Source organism: Gloeophyllum trabeum, assembly GCF_000344685.1.
Source record: "Gloeophyllum trabeum ATCC 11539 unplaced genomic scaffold GLOTRscaffold_00008, whole genome shotgun sequence".
Taxonomy (NCBI): Eukaryota; Fungi; Basidiomycota; class Agaricomycetes; order Gloeophyllales; family Gloeophyllaceae; genus Gloeophyllum; species Gloeophyllum trabeum.
The window spans coordinates 1,345,922-1,363,133 of record NW_006920417.1 but is presented as its reverse complement, the minus strand read 5'-3'; the positions used below and the strand labels follow the sequence as shown (position 1 = coordinate 1,363,133).

The 17,212-nt window shown below is 51.5% G+C and overlaps 5 protein-coding genes across 5 annotated transcripts; 3 read left to right on the top strand and 2 right to left on the bottom strand.

The window, feature by feature from the left end:
* Positions 1-2,207: 2,207 nt before the first annotated feature.
* On the top strand, positions 2,208-3,038 carry GLOTRDRAFT_130180 (uncharacterized protein; the record flags this gene model as incomplete). The annotated part of the gene is made up of 5 exons (XM_007868878.1): positions 2,208-2,355; positions 2,406-2,507; positions 2,573-2,752; positions 2,807-2,861; positions 2,927-3,038. 5 exons carry the CDS (start codon positions 2,208-2,210, stop codon positions 3,036-3,038), a joined length of 597 nt encoding a protein of 198 aa, XP_007867069.1.
* A 344-nt stretch (positions 3,039-3,382) lies between these two features.
* Positions 3,383-5,032, bottom strand: GLOTRDRAFT_116588 (uncharacterized protein). Its single transcript, XM_007868877.1, has 4 exons — positions 4,601-5,032; positions 4,276-4,548; positions 3,867-4,219; positions 3,383-3,811 (listed from the first exon to the last, which is right to left on the bottom strand). The coding sequence occupies exons 1-4, from the start codon at positions 4,942-4,944 to the stop codon at positions 3,633-3,635; spliced, it is 1,149 nt and encodes a 382-aa protein (XP_007867068.1). The 5' UTR covers positions 4,945-5,032; the 3' UTR covers positions 3,383-3,632.
* Positions 5,033-5,113: 81 nt separating this feature from the next.
* GLOTRDRAFT_139310 (WD40 repeat-like protein) lies at positions 5,114-10,563 on the top strand. The gene is made up of 20 exons (XM_007868876.1): positions 5,114-6,086; positions 6,142-6,298; positions 6,392-6,629; positions 6,688-7,034; positions 7,095-7,211; positions 7,263-7,357; positions 7,413-7,690; positions 7,749-7,938; positions 8,000-8,149; positions 8,203-8,388; positions 8,439-8,521; positions 8,576-8,792; positions 8,843-8,967; positions 9,018-9,140; positions 9,197-9,295; positions 9,348-9,453; positions 9,503-9,845; positions 9,893-10,026; positions 10,081-10,394; positions 10,449-10,563. The coding sequence occupies exons 1-20, from the start codon at positions 5,254-5,256 to the stop codon at positions 10,553-10,555; spliced, it is 4,242 nt and encodes a 1,413-aa protein (XP_007867067.1). The 5' UTR covers positions 5,114-5,253; the 3' UTR covers positions 10,556-10,563.
* A 414-nt stretch (positions 10,564-10,977) lies between these two features.
* On the top strand, positions 10,978-14,175 carry GLOTRDRAFT_77591 (TrkH-domain-containing protein; the record flags this gene model as incomplete). Its single annotated transcript, XM_007868875.1, has 17 exons — positions 10,978-11,018; positions 11,073-11,262; positions 11,330-11,364; positions 11,425-11,834; positions 11,881-12,248; positions 12,302-12,417; positions 12,468-12,606; positions 12,656-12,663; positions 12,718-12,732; positions 12,785-12,928; positions 12,982-13,143; positions 13,202-13,252; positions 13,309-13,463; positions 13,525-13,571; positions 13,620-13,674; positions 13,734-13,789; positions 13,840-14,175. The coding sequence occupies 17 exons, from the start codon at positions 10,978-10,980 to the stop codon at positions 14,173-14,175; spliced, it is 2,328 nt and encodes a 775-aa protein (XP_007867066.1).
* GLOTRDRAFT_116586 (uncharacterized protein) lies at positions 14,067-15,775 on the bottom strand. Its single transcript, XM_007868874.1, has 11 exons — positions 15,551-15,775; positions 15,369-15,497; positions 15,198-15,311; positions 15,024-15,140; positions 14,890-14,961; positions 14,744-14,842; positions 14,627-14,692; positions 14,534-14,579; positions 14,465-14,479; positions 14,136-14,413; positions 14,067-14,082 (listed from the first exon to the last, which is right to left on the bottom strand). The coding sequence occupies exons 1-10, from the start codon at positions 15,719-15,721 to the stop codon at positions 14,256-14,258; spliced, it is 987 nt and encodes a 328-aa protein (XP_007867065.1). The 5' UTR covers positions 15,722-15,775; the 3' UTR covers positions 14,067-14,082; positions 14,136-14,255.
* Positions 15,776-17,212: the final 1,437 nt, after the last annotated feature.

Here is a 17,212-nt window from a genome sequence, read left to right as displayed (position 1 = left end):
CCCCGGACCCCCCTCTAACCCAAACCCTAACCGTCGGGCGGGGGGGAGGGGGGGTGCAATGCTTGGTGCAAGGGCACTGTGGCAAGCACTCACCGGCACCGGTGGGGGTGATCGGGGACGGGCGGGAAATGTGGCACGACACAGGTCGAACTAGTGGAAGTCGGATACCGGGCCACCTAACGCCGAGTTCCACTTCCACTATTTTGGTAATGCCTCCTATAGAGGGCCTAGACGATATGGATATAGACACCCTCGAAGTATCGTTTGATTCTCCGATATAGGCAAGAAGCCCCACGAATCTGGATACCCTCGATACTGCATTCGCATCTGTGAGACCATTCATCTGTCAAAATTTCAGGTTTCACGGGCTACAGGACGTCTCTCCTGTTGCGCAGCCCGTTCCAGAACGTACGGAGCATGCAACATCGGCCAGTAATTCTTCGCTCCGTTTGTCAACTTTCCTGAGCGCCTTCTCATGCATAACGCGCATTAGCATGATGCGCCAGCCATTGTCTCGAGAGCCTGCCTTGTACAGCTTCCACAGCCACGATCAGTGGTGCTGTCAATACAATCTGCCACTGCATTGACCTCATTCCTAGTCACAGCATCCGGTTAATAGACCTCCATTGATCAGAAAGAGCGAAGTAGAACTTCCAGCATGTCTGACACCATCCTATCCACCGACACTACTATAGTGTACATGGCAGTATGAAGGACAGCGGGTGGCAAGCTGCCCAGATTCTAACGGCATTGTTGTTTGGGATCTGTACGTCTGCACAAGAGTCGTGCGCCTCACTAATGCCCCACGAAAATGCATACTCCAGTATTCCTTACCGTCGTTGGTGTGCTATTTTTCTGCAGCCACCGGTACAATCAGCGCAGACATCTGCTGAGGAAAACGGGTGATACCTCATGGATTGGTGCGCTCCTAGTCCGCGACCTATGCCCATGAATATTCTGACAGGAGGTCAGATTGCATGAAGAGACCTTTCCGTTTGGTCGGAATCTTGTTGCGTCCCCGTGAGCTAGACGCTGAAGGCGCGCACGCTGAAAGCGAGGGACGAAACGTCCATCGCATGAATACCTTCCCATCTCCGACACTGAGTCGTACATCTACCTTTGATCAGCGCTTACCTTCCTACACCCCACGCACCCCGGCCACAGCACCCATTCCAGGGGAATCGCAGGGGTGTTTGAAGCCGAGTCCGACGAGGCTCGACTCGGCCCGGGATGAGAATGACCGCACTGGGGCTGTATTGGACCTTCAGACATCAGCTCCGCCTGGTTCACGTCCCATAGTATACGATTGTACATCTTACTTCTCTATTCCTGTGATCAATGATCAAGGCCCACCGACGCTCGTTATGGATACACACGCGTAAACTAGGCTGCGCTACTGCGTCGGAGCTTCCCGGAACCCATATCGGAAGTCAACGTCCACTGGTCCGACTGATTCTTGCATCGCGGTATGAAAAATGAAGCGATCCCTCTGGCTAAGTACGCGTTTGATGCTATTTTTCGAACTTCGAAGTCCACAAGATGGTAGATGCACACCGGATGGAACGCTTCGGCCTAGAAGGATGGCTATACACTGCTAATTCGAACGGGTGATGATGATGAACGTTAAACGACGGACGTGCAAATCCTTTTCCTCACACGCTTGTCAGTTTCCCTTTGTCCTAGTCCCTGTCCCGGCAAAGTACTATTGATCCTTTCCAGATTCCTCGCCATGGAGCCTATTTGCGTCGGAGGCATCAGGTACTGATGCTGGCGCCGGTATATCTCCAAGCTCCGCGGTATTCGATTTGAGTGCTTTGACGCTCAGCACGGCAGAGAAACCGCCTGCCCTACCGTATACTGAGCTAATCTCGCTGGGGACTCGCGGGAACATCCGGGATAGTCTTTGCTTTTCACCGTTCAATCGGCGGTGTTCAGAAATGCTTTGGTTTGCTGTGCGCGGAATTCGCAGCCACCCAGCGCTATTGCCTAGCGTCTCTAGAAGCGCTCGGTTGACGTCCCTGGTTTGTCTTCTCCCAGTCTCTTCCTGCGTCATGGTCTTCAGTATGCCGACTTTTCCGTCCGCGGTGGGCCTTGTAAACTAAATGAAAGCTGGTAAACCACATGCTCTGTAGAAGCTGTCCACTTGCTGTGAGCTTCGTGATTATATATCTTCCCCCCTGCTCTCGCAGACCCTCTTCTTCACCACGATGCCAATAACAGCGCTAGCCCTGGCAGAGATTGCCGCCGCCATGCCACTCCGCAGGGAAAGTGATTCCCAGAACCAGAGAGCGCTCGAGATATCGCCCAAGGAAAGTGTTGTAGGATGGATCGTGTCCGGCGCGGTGGTCTTCGGTGGTGGGCGAGTCCACTACGCTCTCTTGCCCCCGCCTGACGATATCGTTTAGTCATACTCATCGGCTTTGCCATCATTTACTGTCTCGGGCTACCTATCTGCTGCCCCACGGAGGCTCCAGAGGATACGAACAGCATGACAGGTATCAATGAAGGTATTTTGATAGCATTTCCTCGTGCCCTGTGCCCGATGGAAGTGGACTAACGCAGCCATATGCAGGCCAAACGCGGACGGATGTTCTCCAATTGTGTGCGATCGCCAATTCAGAAGATGCTCCCGCCCCTCCGTATGACCCGAACTCTCCGCCCGAATATGAGCTCAGCATGATCACGGAGATGGATATCACTGAGGCCGGGGACGGCTCCTCGCACCAAGGGAACGGAAATCAAGGACGTCGCAGTCAGTTACATTTCATGTCATGACGGTAGTAAGACTGAGCTCTTCCTTTCTCAGGTCGTTCTCCGTCTATCGCCCTGCCTGGTCTGCAGGGCAGGGATGCCCCTGAATAGTACCGCCCTCCGCGTCGCTCCTGACGAGACAATCGTGAACGGCCACCGAGTTTATTTGCTCTAGCGGCATCCAGCGATGGGACTCTATCGGCCGGTATACTTGTAATAAGCCCATAGCAGCCTTCACCCCGCAGAATCCCGCCGACTACTTCAAGGTCTGGGAGTTCATGGTCTAATTGCTGATCACACTGCTCTTGCGACACCTCTATTTGTCATGCGATGAACAGTCGAAGTGCCCTTATCTTTTTGAATATCTTTCGTTTGAGCTCCCTGTATTCTATCCGGACACCCATCGTTGATTTCATATATTACATCTAGTGGGGGGCTCTGCGCAAAGGAACTGTTTAACATCTGTGTTGATTCATTCTCCGAATATCTGGATCTGGCTAATGCGAGATCGTTAGGTAGTTATAGAGCGAGGAGTTACGATATATATTGCTTGTATACGGAATGAATCTCGAGAGTCGAGACGTAGACCGATTGGCAAGAGGTGAGCAACGTTCAACATCCGGCCACATCCCGTAGTCCTTGCAGCCGAGCATATCACACATCGTCCGAGGAAAATGCAGAGAATAAAATTAACTCGAATTATAATGAGCGGATGTGCACTGGTAGCAAGTATAGGAACGTGACAGCGATAAGTCCAGAATGCAGGCTCTGAAAGAATACATATGCAAGCTCGTCTCCTAGTAGTCCGTACGCGGGTCTGCGTCTCGAAAGTCCAGATCGAAGAAAATATACGCCTGATGAACTTCAGCGATAGCCTGAAATCACACAGAATTTTGCGGCAGCTCAATCGGACAGGGTGCATCCGTTATCTGTGTTGAGGCTGTTGGGTGCGACGCGAGGCCGAAGATGTTCATGTCGAGGACGAGGCGGAATTTCAACCCTGGCCGCGTGCCGTTGGCATAGAGAGCGGTGTTTTTGCACGCGTTGTACCAATTATTCCCTACGTACCGCTAAGCGAAACGAAGTGGCAAAAGTATAGGACGGAGCGTGCTTACATGTGATGTCGGAGTCGTTAGTCGCGACATACGTGAAATTCATCGGCAGCTTGATCTCGGGGAACGCCTTTGCTGGCACAGTCGTGTGCCCCAAGCTCCCGGTGCCGACCAGCATGCCCGTGTCCAGGTCGAACACCTGCCCGCTGAGCTTCGTAAACGTCAGCGGCAGGAAATTGCTGCCCGTGTTCGCTTGAAGGTCAACGAGCGAGGGGAATGAGAAGTTTGCGGGCGCGCGCGAGAAGATGGTGGGCACGGTCTCGTTGAAGGGCGAGGTGGCGTTGAGGAGGGGTTCGTCGGAGTTGAAAGCAAAGGAGGGGACACGGGGGATGGTGAATGCAAGCACAAGAGCGATGCTAGCAAGCCGTCACGTCAGGCGGGAGCACAAGGCAGATGGATGGGAGCGACGCACGCGCAACATAGCCCGAACATAAAGAACGCAGTGAACCGGCGCGTGAAGTAGGGCCCGCAGAGCCCCCGCTCGCCGCGGTTCCAGTCTTTCCAAAACTGCTTTCTGCTCTCCGCCTTCCTTTCGCGCTTGCCGGTCTTCGTCATCGCCTTCAGCTCGTCCTTCTTCCATTCCGGACCGAGTGCGGGTACGGTGACCATCTCCACAGGTCCGTTTGTGGCAGGCGTGGCGAGATCCTCCTCGTACTTTGGCGTGGAGGCGGGTATCTCCCGGTAGCTAAGGCAGGGTTAACGTCCATTGTAACCAAGCAAGCATGGTGACCTCGTACCCTGAGCTATTGTTGCTAACAAATGCCGCGCTGTACCGCGGGCCCGCATTGTTAAAGTCTGCGTACACATCCCAGCTATCAGCTGGCCCTGCCAACGCCTCCTCCTCGTCGTGCAATCCGCCCTTCACGGGCTCCTCCCTCCCGGGATGGAAATACGAGCTGCGATTGTATCCGGCACTGGGCGTAGGCCGAGCACCGTAGTTTGGGTTGAAGAACGACGACGAGGAGTCCCGGCGTGCGCGCTCCTGGCCTGGCGCTGGGAAGTCCGCGTTCAGGGCGTCCACGCTCCGCCGCCCGGGAGCGCCGTAGAACGAGGAAACTGCGGATTTACGGTCGAAGTCCATATTCGAGACCTCAGAGTGAACGTCGTCGTCGCTGCTGCCGACGAAGGGAAAGCTCGAAGCCCTGTGCTCGCCGCGTGAGTTACAGAAAGGTCCAGACGAAGGTGGCTGAGAGCGGTTTCGCCTCATGAAGTATGTTGTTCTCACGTTTGTTGGCGTCACTCGGAATTGGGCTTCGTCTTGTTTCTCCGTCTTCCGTCATTCGCGAATGTCTGCTGCTCTGGTTGAAAGCACTGGATATAGTTGACCTGCGAGCGCCGTTATAACTTGCCGTTTGCTGGTAGCATAACTCGGTTTGCGGTTCCAGGCAGGATGACTTCGAGTCGGTTTCTTCTGCCCATTACACTCTGCGGCTCGAGTGGACAGCAAAGCTCGTCGACACCTAGCTCTGTGGATATTATTGAGACATCCTGCTCTCGTGCTAACCCGACTTGCGTAGTTTCCTGGAGTCTCGACTCTCGAAACGGAGAAGTCTCATATAAAGATAATGACAGGGGACAGGACGTAGCAGGCGTTGCTTTGGGATGTGCAGACGGCACAGTCTACATCTTCCATGCTGCAAGTCGGCCAGAAAAGCATCGCTCCCAAGAGCCTAACGAGAGCCAGTTCGGCAGTGCCAAGGTCTCTCTGTCTCTCAGACCCTCAAGTCCAACAAGACGCTCTAAACTAGCTCAGTCAAAGTCCCGCTCGACTTCACCTTCGTCTGTAACCTCAGGTCTGGCTCCCTTCTCTGTCTCCTCCCGCTCTCGAATTGTCTCCGGCCTCTCTTTGGAACAAGCAGAAGCGCCCAAGAACTACGTCGACTTCGAAGAGGAGCCCGAGAAGCTCAAAGACATGCTCAAAGGCAAAGGTCCCAAGGAGAAGTCGACTGCTCCTGAAGGCCCGCCTTCCCAATCTCCGTCTCGCTTACTGCGCTCACCGTGGCATGTTTCATCTACTCTGAGCAGCTCGCTTTCTACGTCCAGATCGATGTCGCGCGCGCCTTCACCTACGCTTTCCACTGCCGATGCCACCCCTCCTCCGGCGTCATCTGTCATGTCCCTAAAACTTCACATCTGTCCTCAGCGCTTCGGGGAGGGACATGCGGTATCATCTGTGGAAATCATACATGATAGTCAGGAGCTCCTTTGCCTCCAGGAATCAGGGTGAATCATGACCTTCCGGCTGAAGTGATCGCTCATATGTATAACAGCTTCCTAGATATCTGTCGGTACACTCCCTGCAGGACGGTTCTTGTACGGGTACATTGCAGATTGAAGATGAGCATTCGCTTGCCCCGCCGGATGGTATCAAGCCCCATGACATGTCGTACCACGTCTGGAGTTGGAAACGGATGCAGGTGATTACTCACGGAGAGGTGCGGGGCCTTTGCACATCTACCACGGACATGTTAATAATCACGAGTGGTTATGTATATGTTCCTTATAAAACCACTGGAACAATCCCGTAGAAAACCCTTGTACTAGTTTGCGCGAACGATCCTACGACCGCCGCAGCTGCTCCTTCGGTCCCCGGGGATTACCATTCGTCTCAGGACGACGTATCGGAAGTGACCCGCCTTGCTATCTTTGAATTGAGGCGATTGCATGAGCATGAACGCTTTAACACGCCCGTCCTTGAGAAAGTAGGCGAGTGGTGTGTGGACGGGCCTTTATGTGGCCACAGGCTGTGCGAGACAGGATCTGAAGGTGCATACAGCCAATATCGCCCCCGAGAGCTGACAATACTAAATGGTTCTACTACCAGATGACCTGGCGTTGCTCCACATAACCCCTTCGCGTCACCTCGTCATGCGCTCGCTGCGCCTCTCATCTCCAGCGCCAAATTCGCTGCATGCCTCGCTAGCCGAGAACGAGAGCAGCACTAACAACAGCCTCACCTCTCTGCCCCTGCCGAATCCCTTCAAAGCTCTGAAAATCCGTTCGTCGGAGCATGTAGCAGCTGCAGAGCCGGAGAAGCGGCCCGGAAAGATAGTTCTGGGTGAAGAATTGGACTTGGGTGAGATTTCCTTTGGCGAGGGTGATGCTGGGGTAATTGCGGGCGTTCGGGTATGCTATCCTCGAGCGGTGATATGGTCCGATAGTACGGTGATTGTGCGTATGCTTTCGCTCCGCTTTTTTGGGTCCAATTGACTGTTTCTGCTCCTGGTACAGGCGCTGGATCTGGATTTGACAGCACGCACGATGTCGCCGGTTGGATCGTCAATCTCGATACCTCGTATCGAAGATGTCGGGGTGTCTGGATTGGATTCTTTCGTGGCAGTATGCGATGTAAGTCGACGCCCTGCATGTCTATGGCAAGCTAACTCGCCGTTCCCTTAGGACCGCGCAGAAGTATACACCATACGGACCGTCGACCCCAATAACGACGAAGTAACAGGCGAGGAACGCTCAGCAGGATCTTCTGCCATCCATGCGTAAGATTGACTTGACACCACATGATAGTTTTGTTAAATATCTGTTTATATACAGGTATCAGCTTTCGCGCACGATGACCCTTCCAGATCATTCCGCTAATCACATAATTTTTCCTGACGGGATACTACTTGCTACGAGGGATGAGACGGGTAGGAGGATGCTACAGCTGACAGAGCCGCCCGAGACGTCTAGGGTCGCAGCTAACTCGAAAGGGAGGGTAAAGGATGCTCGATCTACTATCCTCTGGAAAGCGAAGCGTCAGCCGAAGGATAACGAGTTATCGCTGACCGCGCTGCTTCCTCTAGAGCTCAACTTGATTATCACTGGTTACAGTGAGGCGATATCTTTTCCTGACTTCGAGAGTATTCTAATTGACACTGCCCTCCTCAGGCGATGGATATATCAAGCGGTCCTCGCTCGCGAGCCTGGCGGCTGATTGGACCGGTTCTTCGGCCAAGCGCTCAGACGCGCCTCTGAACGCGGCGGTGATGTCGCTCTTCGCTGTGCATAACCGCAGGACATCTAGTCGAATCTTGGTCGGCGGCGGCGACGACGGTTCTGTCGCCTGTTGGGATTTCAGGTCCGTTATCCAGCACCTTCGGAAATGAAGTGTGTTTAACCTTGTCTCCTTTGTCTCATAGCTCTTTAGCCCTTACTGCGCGATGGACGTTGTTTATAACTCCTCTGCGGAAAGTCATCGAAGCCCCGGATTCAGGATGCTTGAAAGACTGCATTCTATGCATCGCGCACGATGGGACTGTCGCAGTGATCGCAATCGACGGTTGTCAATTGTAAGCAGCTTTACTGCGTCCGGGCTTCAGAACGCTCACTTTTCATTATTCAGCCTTTATCTCATCCCAGGTTCTATTGCGCCGCTGGAGCACATGTACTTCGACTCGCAGAACATACTGCTTGTATATGCGCATGGCTGGGCCCGCTTGTGGGATTTAAGAACACAGGAGTTCCGGAGATCGGTGGCTTGGGACAAGGCAGCGGATATCGTCGCTCAAGACAAAGAATGGATGGAGATGTCTGCTGCTCCATTATTTGCCATGGCCGTGACGTTAACTTAATCTTCAGGCCATTGAATAGTGGAGACGAGAAACTGAAGGAAGGCACCTTTGCCGGAGCGTTATCTGTTAATTCATTCAGTCCGGATGCAGGTATGTGGTGCTTCCGTGTGTATGTCGAGGCTGTCATCACATGTAAATCAACAGCGTCAACATTACTCGTTGACTTGGAAATTTTGTTAGGCCAACTGGTCTTGCTAAGCCAAGCGTCTGGGGAGAAACAGCGCCAATCATCCGTGCTCCTAACGCAGAGTCGAACGATACTTTCAACCTTCCTCACGTTTGGTCTGAGTCCCGACATCGATGCCATATGTCAAGAGGGACTAGGTGTTCAGCCTTGCGGTCCACTGGTGGGACTCATGAGGTGCGAACCACTTGTCAGTATCTTAAGACGGATTTGACAGCGTCCACCAGCCGAGGCACTTTCATCACTGTCGACATACGGAACCCTCGAAGTTATTGGACCGTCTCCTCTGACGTCTCGGCGGCGCGTGCACTTGCTATCATAGCCTTGCTCCGTTCATTGGCGCTGTTCGAAGGTAAGACTCCAACTCCTTGTCGTAGATCTCCCTCCTATTCCCCGTCGCAGATCTCACAGACAACGCAAACACCGTGATTGCGTTCTATGCGTCTTCACTGGGCGCTCTCGTAGGCCCGGCTTACCAAGTGCCAAGCCCTGTTTTTCTCGCTAACGCTTGGTTCAATGCCTCAAGTTTGTACATTTACTCGATGTTGTTCAGTCTGGCGGCTGACCGCTTTGTCCTCAAGGTGAATTAAGAGCCGCTATCCACCTCCTGTTCGATGCCGGTTTAGCCTGCTTATCGGACGAGGAGACGAACAGGATCATAGATACGTGGCAGCCATCACGTACGTGCTATCCAAGCCTGCCGTCGCTCTGTCCTCATGATTTGTCGGTCAGTACCCTATCTGCAACCCGAGGAGCGAAGACTAAGCCACACTGCCGCTATGGCCCTCTTTTTATGTGGTTATATCGCTGTCTCCAAATATAGCCTCTTGTCGGCCACGTAAGCTTCCTCGACGCCATTGGGAAGCTATCACTTACCAGTGTTGTAGAACCCTTTCAGACATCTCTAAATCCATCGCGTTCTATCTCCACGATGAGACATCTAACCATCGCGCACTAGCTATAGATCTTTGCTCGAGAGGTTTCACAGTCTGGCAGCAGTATGTCGATGCCATGGAGATGTTGCGAGCCTTATTTGTACTGGCAACCACCTCCCGGAAGGAGAGTATATCTACACAGAATGCAGGCCTGTTGGCACGCTCTGCAGTCCTTCGCATTGCCTCCAGCAACTCTCCTCTGTTTATGACCACCCTAGCTTTTGACATCCTTCATCCCAAGGATGTGGAGCATCGGAAGTCCGTGATGCAGCTAGTTGCATTCTTTATACGGAAGGTGAGTGCAGAGTTCTTTTGCCTTCAAGATGCTCTCACAATTCCCAGCAACCTTTGGTTCTGTATCCCAACTTACCTAGACTAGTGGAGGCCGTCGTTAAGTCTCTGGACCCCAATTCAACTGCGAACCGCGAAGCCGTATTAGACACAGCCACAGAGATCCTGGGGCATGTCGTGAAAACGTATGTACTAAGATCCTTTGTTTGCTTCGGCATACGTTGTTCACCTCCTTCTAGCTTTCCTACAGTGGATTTTCATATGGCCACTCAACGCCTGGCAGTCGGGACCAGTGAAGGAGCTGTGATCATGTATGACCTCAAGACAGCAACTCGGCTGTATGTCCTGGAAGGTCACAAGAAGCGCTTGGTGGCTTGCAGCTTTTCCCCCGATGGTCGACGCCTGGTAACGGTCTCTCTCGAAGAGAGCACAGTCCTCGTATGGAAAGTTGGGTCAAGCTTCTCAAGCTTCTTCAACCCTGGAGCGCCACCTCGTCAAGGGCACTCTGGATCCGAGCCGTTCAAGCGCCTGAGCTTCAATGTAGGGGACGAAGGTCTGATCACCTGCTGGGCGTGTTTTTGTGTGAAGCTGACTGATCCTTTGAAAGCGAAAATGACTATAGCGGGGACTCTAGAGTTCATACGGTTCGAGTGGCCTGCTGATCGCAGTGTGAAGTTAAAGATACGCGACAGTACCTTGACATTCAGTACATAGAATCCCGCTATCAGCATAGCCGTTGCTCAGTCAATGCGATGGTACTTCACTGAGATTTGAGTACGTCCTGGTGAGAACCTAAAGCAGAGGTGCATTGATTCCTCTTCGAGCGCCAGGTAATTTCTGCGTCCGTGGAAGCCGAGCAAGAAATACGCTACAAGACGTTTACTTCCCTTCTATAGATACAGTAGGTCAAGGTGGGCTCCTATGCGCCAATTTTGCCATGGGTTGTATCAATAGTTATATAATGGGTCATCGAACCGTCAGCTAAGTAGCGTCGTCCTCGAGGCTTTGAAAGGCTGCTTGCGTACCAGGATCGACTCGGATTGAGAGCATCCCGGTCAACGATCAGCTCTTCAGCGCTCAGCGCTCACCTCGTCTAGTTCAGAATGGGGCTCCCATCGGTCTCCAACTTTTACCTTATGCCGAGGCTTAATTTTTTTCGGATTCACCTTCTTCTCTTGTGAGTCTTCAAGAGTGCGATGATCATCTGCGAAACCCTCACACCTTACCTCAGCGTTGTTTGCTCCCTGATCTTCTCCGCCATCCTTTGGGCATCAAACGGCTGTTTCAAGATTAACTATGTCGATGCGTTGTTCCTTTGTGTCAGCTCTGTCACTGGGACTGGATTGTATACTATCGACCTGAGTTCGTTAACAGCATGGCAACAGACGATCATGGTGATACTAGAGCTCATAGGAAATCCGGTGGGTGTCTGAGTTGTCTGCCGAGGAGAACCAAAAAGGGCTCCGACATTAATCCCCGTTGAATTAGGTGGCCGTCTCCTGGGTTCTGGTCTATGTCAGGAGGTTAGTGTGTCCCCACAACTGCCCGTCCTATCCTTTAACTTCACTTCGGATGGGATATAGACGTTATTTCGTCAATCACCTACACCACGTCATCCGGGCTGAAATAGAAAGGACCAAGTCCCGTAATCAGATGGCGACTAATAAAGTTGACGAAGAACAGGCCCCACGACGTCGGTCAAGAGAACCTGACGCGACACAGCTGGATAGGCCTGAGGTTGTAGTCGCGAGTACGCGATCCGGACCAGGCCTGGTACGCCGATTAGACACTGCGCCTCGACGTATTGGTGCCATGGACTTCGTTGAAGGAGCAGGTGTGATAAGCCCGTGGCCTCGGCCAATGATGTACCACCGAATGTTGATAGTACGACCTCGTTGCCAGGCAATGGAGAAACTCCGAGTCCTCAGCACGATACGGGCCCGGACATCGAATTGTCCGCATGCAGGCCGTCGCAACAAGGCGCGCCAAGTGAGTGAGATTCCTAGACTACCATGTTAAGCAACTCTGATTCTCTTTAGATGCAAGTGGGATACAATCATCGATACATACCCAACGTACGCGATCGCTGAGGAGGCAAGAATCCGACTTCGGTGGTTTCGCAGGTCCCACAGAATTTGTTTCTAAACTCATGAAGAGAACCGCGCCCAATCTGCACACTCAGTTGACGCGCACCATAACGATGCCACACACAACCACCGTCACTGGTATGGATGATAGAGGAGAAGAAGGAGCCCATCGTGGCGCTACCAAACAAGTTCCCTATATATCCTTCAATGCCACTGTGGATCGCAACTCCAGGTTCCTACAATTGACTGAAGACAATCTGCAAGAGCTTGGCGGCGTTGAATTCCGCGCACTGAATGCTTTATTATGGATCGTACCTATCGTATGTCATCCTCTCTCCCTGATTCCTCTCCGCACCCCTCGTATATGTTGTAGTACTACATGGGTATTTTGGCGGTGTCATTGGTTGTCGTCGCCCCTTACATGTCCCTATCCCGATGGACAAGCAACTTCCTTCCGCCGCAGCAGCACCGTGTCATCAATCCAGTATGGTAAGCGCAGCCTACCTGAGGCAGGCATTCGGCTGCATGGTCATTTCCAGGTTTTCCATGTTTCAGGTCGTTGCGGCATGGGCAAACACGGGGATGTCGCTGGTTGACCAGAACATGATCCCATTTCAGACGGCATATCCGATGATATTCTTTCTTATCCTGTGTATATTGGCCGGGAATACAGCTTACGTGAGAGTTAATCCTTTTGATCCATGCGCACGTCTGATCTCCTATCCAGCCTATTCTGTGAGCACACCCTGTCTCTAACTCGCAACACAAAAATAACAGCAGCCTTACCAGCCTACGCTTTATGATGTGAGCGATGATAGCCTGTATGAGGGATTGAGCTCATTGCGACGATAACCAGATGGATACTCTCCAAATGCGTTCACCGAAGGTCCCGAGCGTATGAAACCTATCAATTTCTACTTGATCACCCTCGCAGATGCTTCATATACATGTTCCCTTCTCGTCAAACATGGTTTTTGCTGCTCATGCTGTTGTTCTTGAAGTGCGGTGACGACTCATCTTCTCTGCGCGTGAGCGTTTGTAACCCACCCACAGCTGTACCGATTGGTTCTTCTTTCTCATTCTGGACATCGGGAATCCGGCCATCTCTACAATCCCGGTAGGAACTAGGAACATCTTGGGGCTGCTGCAGGCCTGTGCCGTACGAACCGCTGGATTTCAGTCTGTGATACTTTCAGCTTTGGCCCCGGCCGTTAAGTGAGGAGGCGTTCCATAACATTGTCCTGACTATAGTATTAATCTTCCCGTATCGTAGAGTTCTCTACTTAATAATGATGTACATATCTGTTTATCCTGTTGCCATGAGGTCAGTACCGCGCATCCAATTCTGCTAGCGACTGGTGGCACTGAAGCGTGAACTAGCGTACGGTCAACGAACGTGTACGAGAAGCAATCATTGGGGATATACGATGAAGAGGCAGAAGTAGATGACGACGACGACCAGTTCAACAATGGATCAAGAGTGGCGATATGGGGCAAGTACATTTTTCTCCATGTTCGGAGGCAGCTAGCTTTCGGTGCGGCACATTGCCCCTTGGCCAAGTGTCTAGCATGCTTAACAATGTCTTCTTCATTCAGACTTGTGGTGGTTAGCCTTCGCGTTGTTTCTATTGTGCATTATCGAGGTGCACCAGGAACCTTTCCTTGGTTACTCTTCTCTAACTGTTGCGAAGGCGCATAACCTCAACGATCCATCGAAGGCGACTTGGTTCAATATTTTCCAATTGAGTGTGTTTGATTATCGTGGTTTTGATCGTTTTCTATTGATCTTGATCTGCCCTCAATAGCATTCGAGTTGGTATCCGCCTATGGGACTGTGGGGCTCAGCCTAGGTATCCCAACGGTAAGTCTATCCGCTAGATAACCCAAACGCAGGCCATTGACAGAACGCAGGCCAACTACTCATTCGCCGGGGCTTTGCGCACGTTGTCCAAGTTAATACTGTGCGCCGTGATGTTGAGAGGTCGTCACAGAGGGCTACCGGTCGCACTGGACAGAGCAGTGATGCTACCTTCAGAGTTCCGTCCAAAGGAGAAGGAGAAAGAAGTATCGAATCCAACAGATCTCGACCAAGACACGCCGAAGACTTATCCGTCCCAGGACGCTAGACGCGAAGGCGCCGCCTCAAGCCACGATCTAACAGAGAAGATTGATCAGCGACAGAAGCAAAATCGCGATTCCCTCGGAACCTTTCTCCCTGATCCCGATGCTGCGATTCAATTCGAGTAATTTGATTCCATGTACACACTATACAAGATCCTCTACTGCATTTTCCCCCGGCGCCAGCTGCACCGCTCCTCGTGAAGGATTTAGTGAGGTTTATCCTTCACAGGTAGCTCGTGACCAGTGACCGCCTTGTACGCAGTGCGGAGCCCGTCGCTGATTTGCTCGTCTTTCATTTGTTCCAGCACCGACTCGTTGGACTGATCCCCTTGATGCAAGATATGCTCTTGGAAGAAATCGATAGCTGGGAAACGATCGTAGTTTCCAAAGAGGGAATTAGCTGACATGAACGTACTTTTGTCTAACTTATCTATGACTCAGGATTGTCAGTTTGCGCAAGGATGCATAGCAAGATCATACTCACCTTCTTTCTCTTCGCTTGGGACACCTCCGCCGGTCATCTCGTTCAGCTGACCTAGTATTAGTATCACGTCCAAATGGTCCAGGCCAGCACTACCTTTGATGCAAGCCAACCTCTATCAGTCTGAGGCTTCTTCTCCTCTCCGCGTAACTTGGCCTGGATCTATGAATCGCTCAATGTGTGTGCCGTGAACGCAAATGTGGTAATCCGTACTTTGTCTCGGAGGCCTTCTTCAGTATCTTCGCGCTCCTTGTAATGCCTTTCCTGTCTCTCCTTTTCTCCAGGGGTTGCTTGCTCCCAGAGATTCTTAACCTGAGGCAGTGTCAGTCACGACTCTGAGCACAGGACGTGCTACTGACCTTGTCACTGAAGTGTTCAGGCTCAGGAGGGGGAGTAGGCCTGGGGCTTAGCCTCTCTATAGTATCGTGGATCTACTCAAATAAAGAAATAAGCTGACATTCTTGCTCCATCTAGGCCGTCGTAACATGGTCACCTTATCGGTCAGATGAGGTTTGCTCTCTTCTTCCTCTTTAGTTTTGTCCCTCTGACTCTTATTGATTTCCTGAAGCTTGGATTCCCGCTCATCGGATCCTTCAAGCACCTTCTTGATCTGCGGGTGCGCGGGGCTAAGTAAGACAGTCAACGGAGACATGGGAATCGATATTACATGGTGGGACAGCCCTTGCTCCTTTGCAGCCGCCTTTGCCTCGGCTTCGAGACGCTGGAATTCTGCTTCTTCAAGTTCTCGTTTGTGGCGTCCTCCATCGAAAACATCTTGTATCTGCAGGCGTTAGCCGAGTCCCAATCCAGTTGAGGAACAAGCAGTCTAGCCGCCAACCTTCCCCGCCACACCCCGCTCTGCTTCGACTTTCTCCCTCGCCAGTTCCTTCTCTTTTTCGATTCTCAATCGTTCTTCCTCCTCTTCCTTCTTCCTCTTTGCTTCACCACCGTCCAGCACATTCTTGATCTGACACGCCGTGAAGTTATCCACACTTTCATATACGTGTGGTACATGCCCACCTTGTCAGACCAACCTCCACTCTCCTGCGCTTCCCTTATCTTATGTTCCTCCCCCTGTATTTCCGCTCGGACCTCGTCTTGCTTCTTCTCATGTCCGGCAGGTATTTCTGTCTTATAATCGTCGCCGGCCAACGCTTCCTTCAATTCGTTCAGCTTATCCCAAGGGGCCATAATGATAGTTATGATGCAAGCGTAGTATGCCGATAGCCATCGTAACGATGTTCTTGGAGTTGCACTACACGCTACCGCCGGGACAAGACTTGAAAAAGGTTCTTGGCGTCACCGCCTTGTCCATGTGGCCGCCATGCAAGATTCATCTCATGATCATCCTCCGCAACTTGCCAGAAACATCAGCAAATGTTCCCATAACTGGTATCTGAATATAATTCGCATATAATCAATTAAAATAAATACCAGTATTACAATATGTACCAGACTTGTGGACAGCTGGGCCAGCCATTATATTCGGATGGCACATGTTGTAAGACTCCCACAAGAAGTACAATATGTACCAGACTTACACATATTGCAAGCTCAGGCCAGCTTGCTTTGATCCATAATCACACTATCAGCTGTGTTTTGCTTGGTATTCTACATCCCGGAATGAAATACAGACTCAACACATTGGCTGATGAACACAGTACAACATATGATTGCTCAGGCTAGCTACAATACAGAATTTGCTATGGCTACATGCTCAATGCAATACTATCCCGGAATCAACCCCCACCCTAATCAATAGAAAACAAACCATATCACTACAACAAACTACATCAGGGTAAATCAACAGGTGAGATGTTAGGGACATACCTAATGCACTAGTCATCCTGTATGCATAGAACCCAGCAGCAGTACCATAGTCAAACCTGCAAAACAAATCAGAATGCTCAGTCACTAAATGTGAGGGACACACCTAGCAAGCAAGACTCCTCCGGCAATCTAAGAACCTCTATTAATATGTGCACACAGTAAGGCAGAGAATTGGCTTACCTGCAACAGAGACGCGTCGAGACACGATGAGGGCCTCATCTAGGTCACGCCGTACACGCGCTGTAGGAAGGTACTCAGGGGGAGTTCGACGAGAGGCAACGGGTTCACAAAAAGAACTTACCCGCGGAGAGGTACAGGAGGCGACGCAGGCGCCGCTGTTAGGACTTAGCCATGTGAGAGCTGTAGAGAGGACGTAGTCGTGATACAAGGGAGAGAGGGGATTGGCGATGAAGTCGAACTGCGGCGCGCTTTTAAGTCAAGTTCAAAGTCCGACATGTTGAACTTAGCACGTGAGGCGACGCGCATCAGTCAGGCGCCGGTGATTGCTTCGTTGCTAAGGGTATATATATAGAATGATAAGATAATCCTCGGGTAAGTGTATCTCAGCAGGCGCTTCGCTTATCATAAATACAAGTCTGGTATTCGGCTGGTAATGCGATTGTAGACGTGCTAAAATAACTGGAATATGCGCCAGCCACTACCAGCCGCGGGACAATTTGCTGATGAAAGCCACATGAATTGTAGTCGGACGTTATGCTACATCAAGGTTTCGACTGTGTTGAACAGTGATACTGAACCTATGATAGATTCATTAGAATAATGTGTGCTAGTGTTAAGCAGGGAATAAAGCTGGAGAAGTTGTGCACCTGGAAGTGGAGGTCGATGAGTACT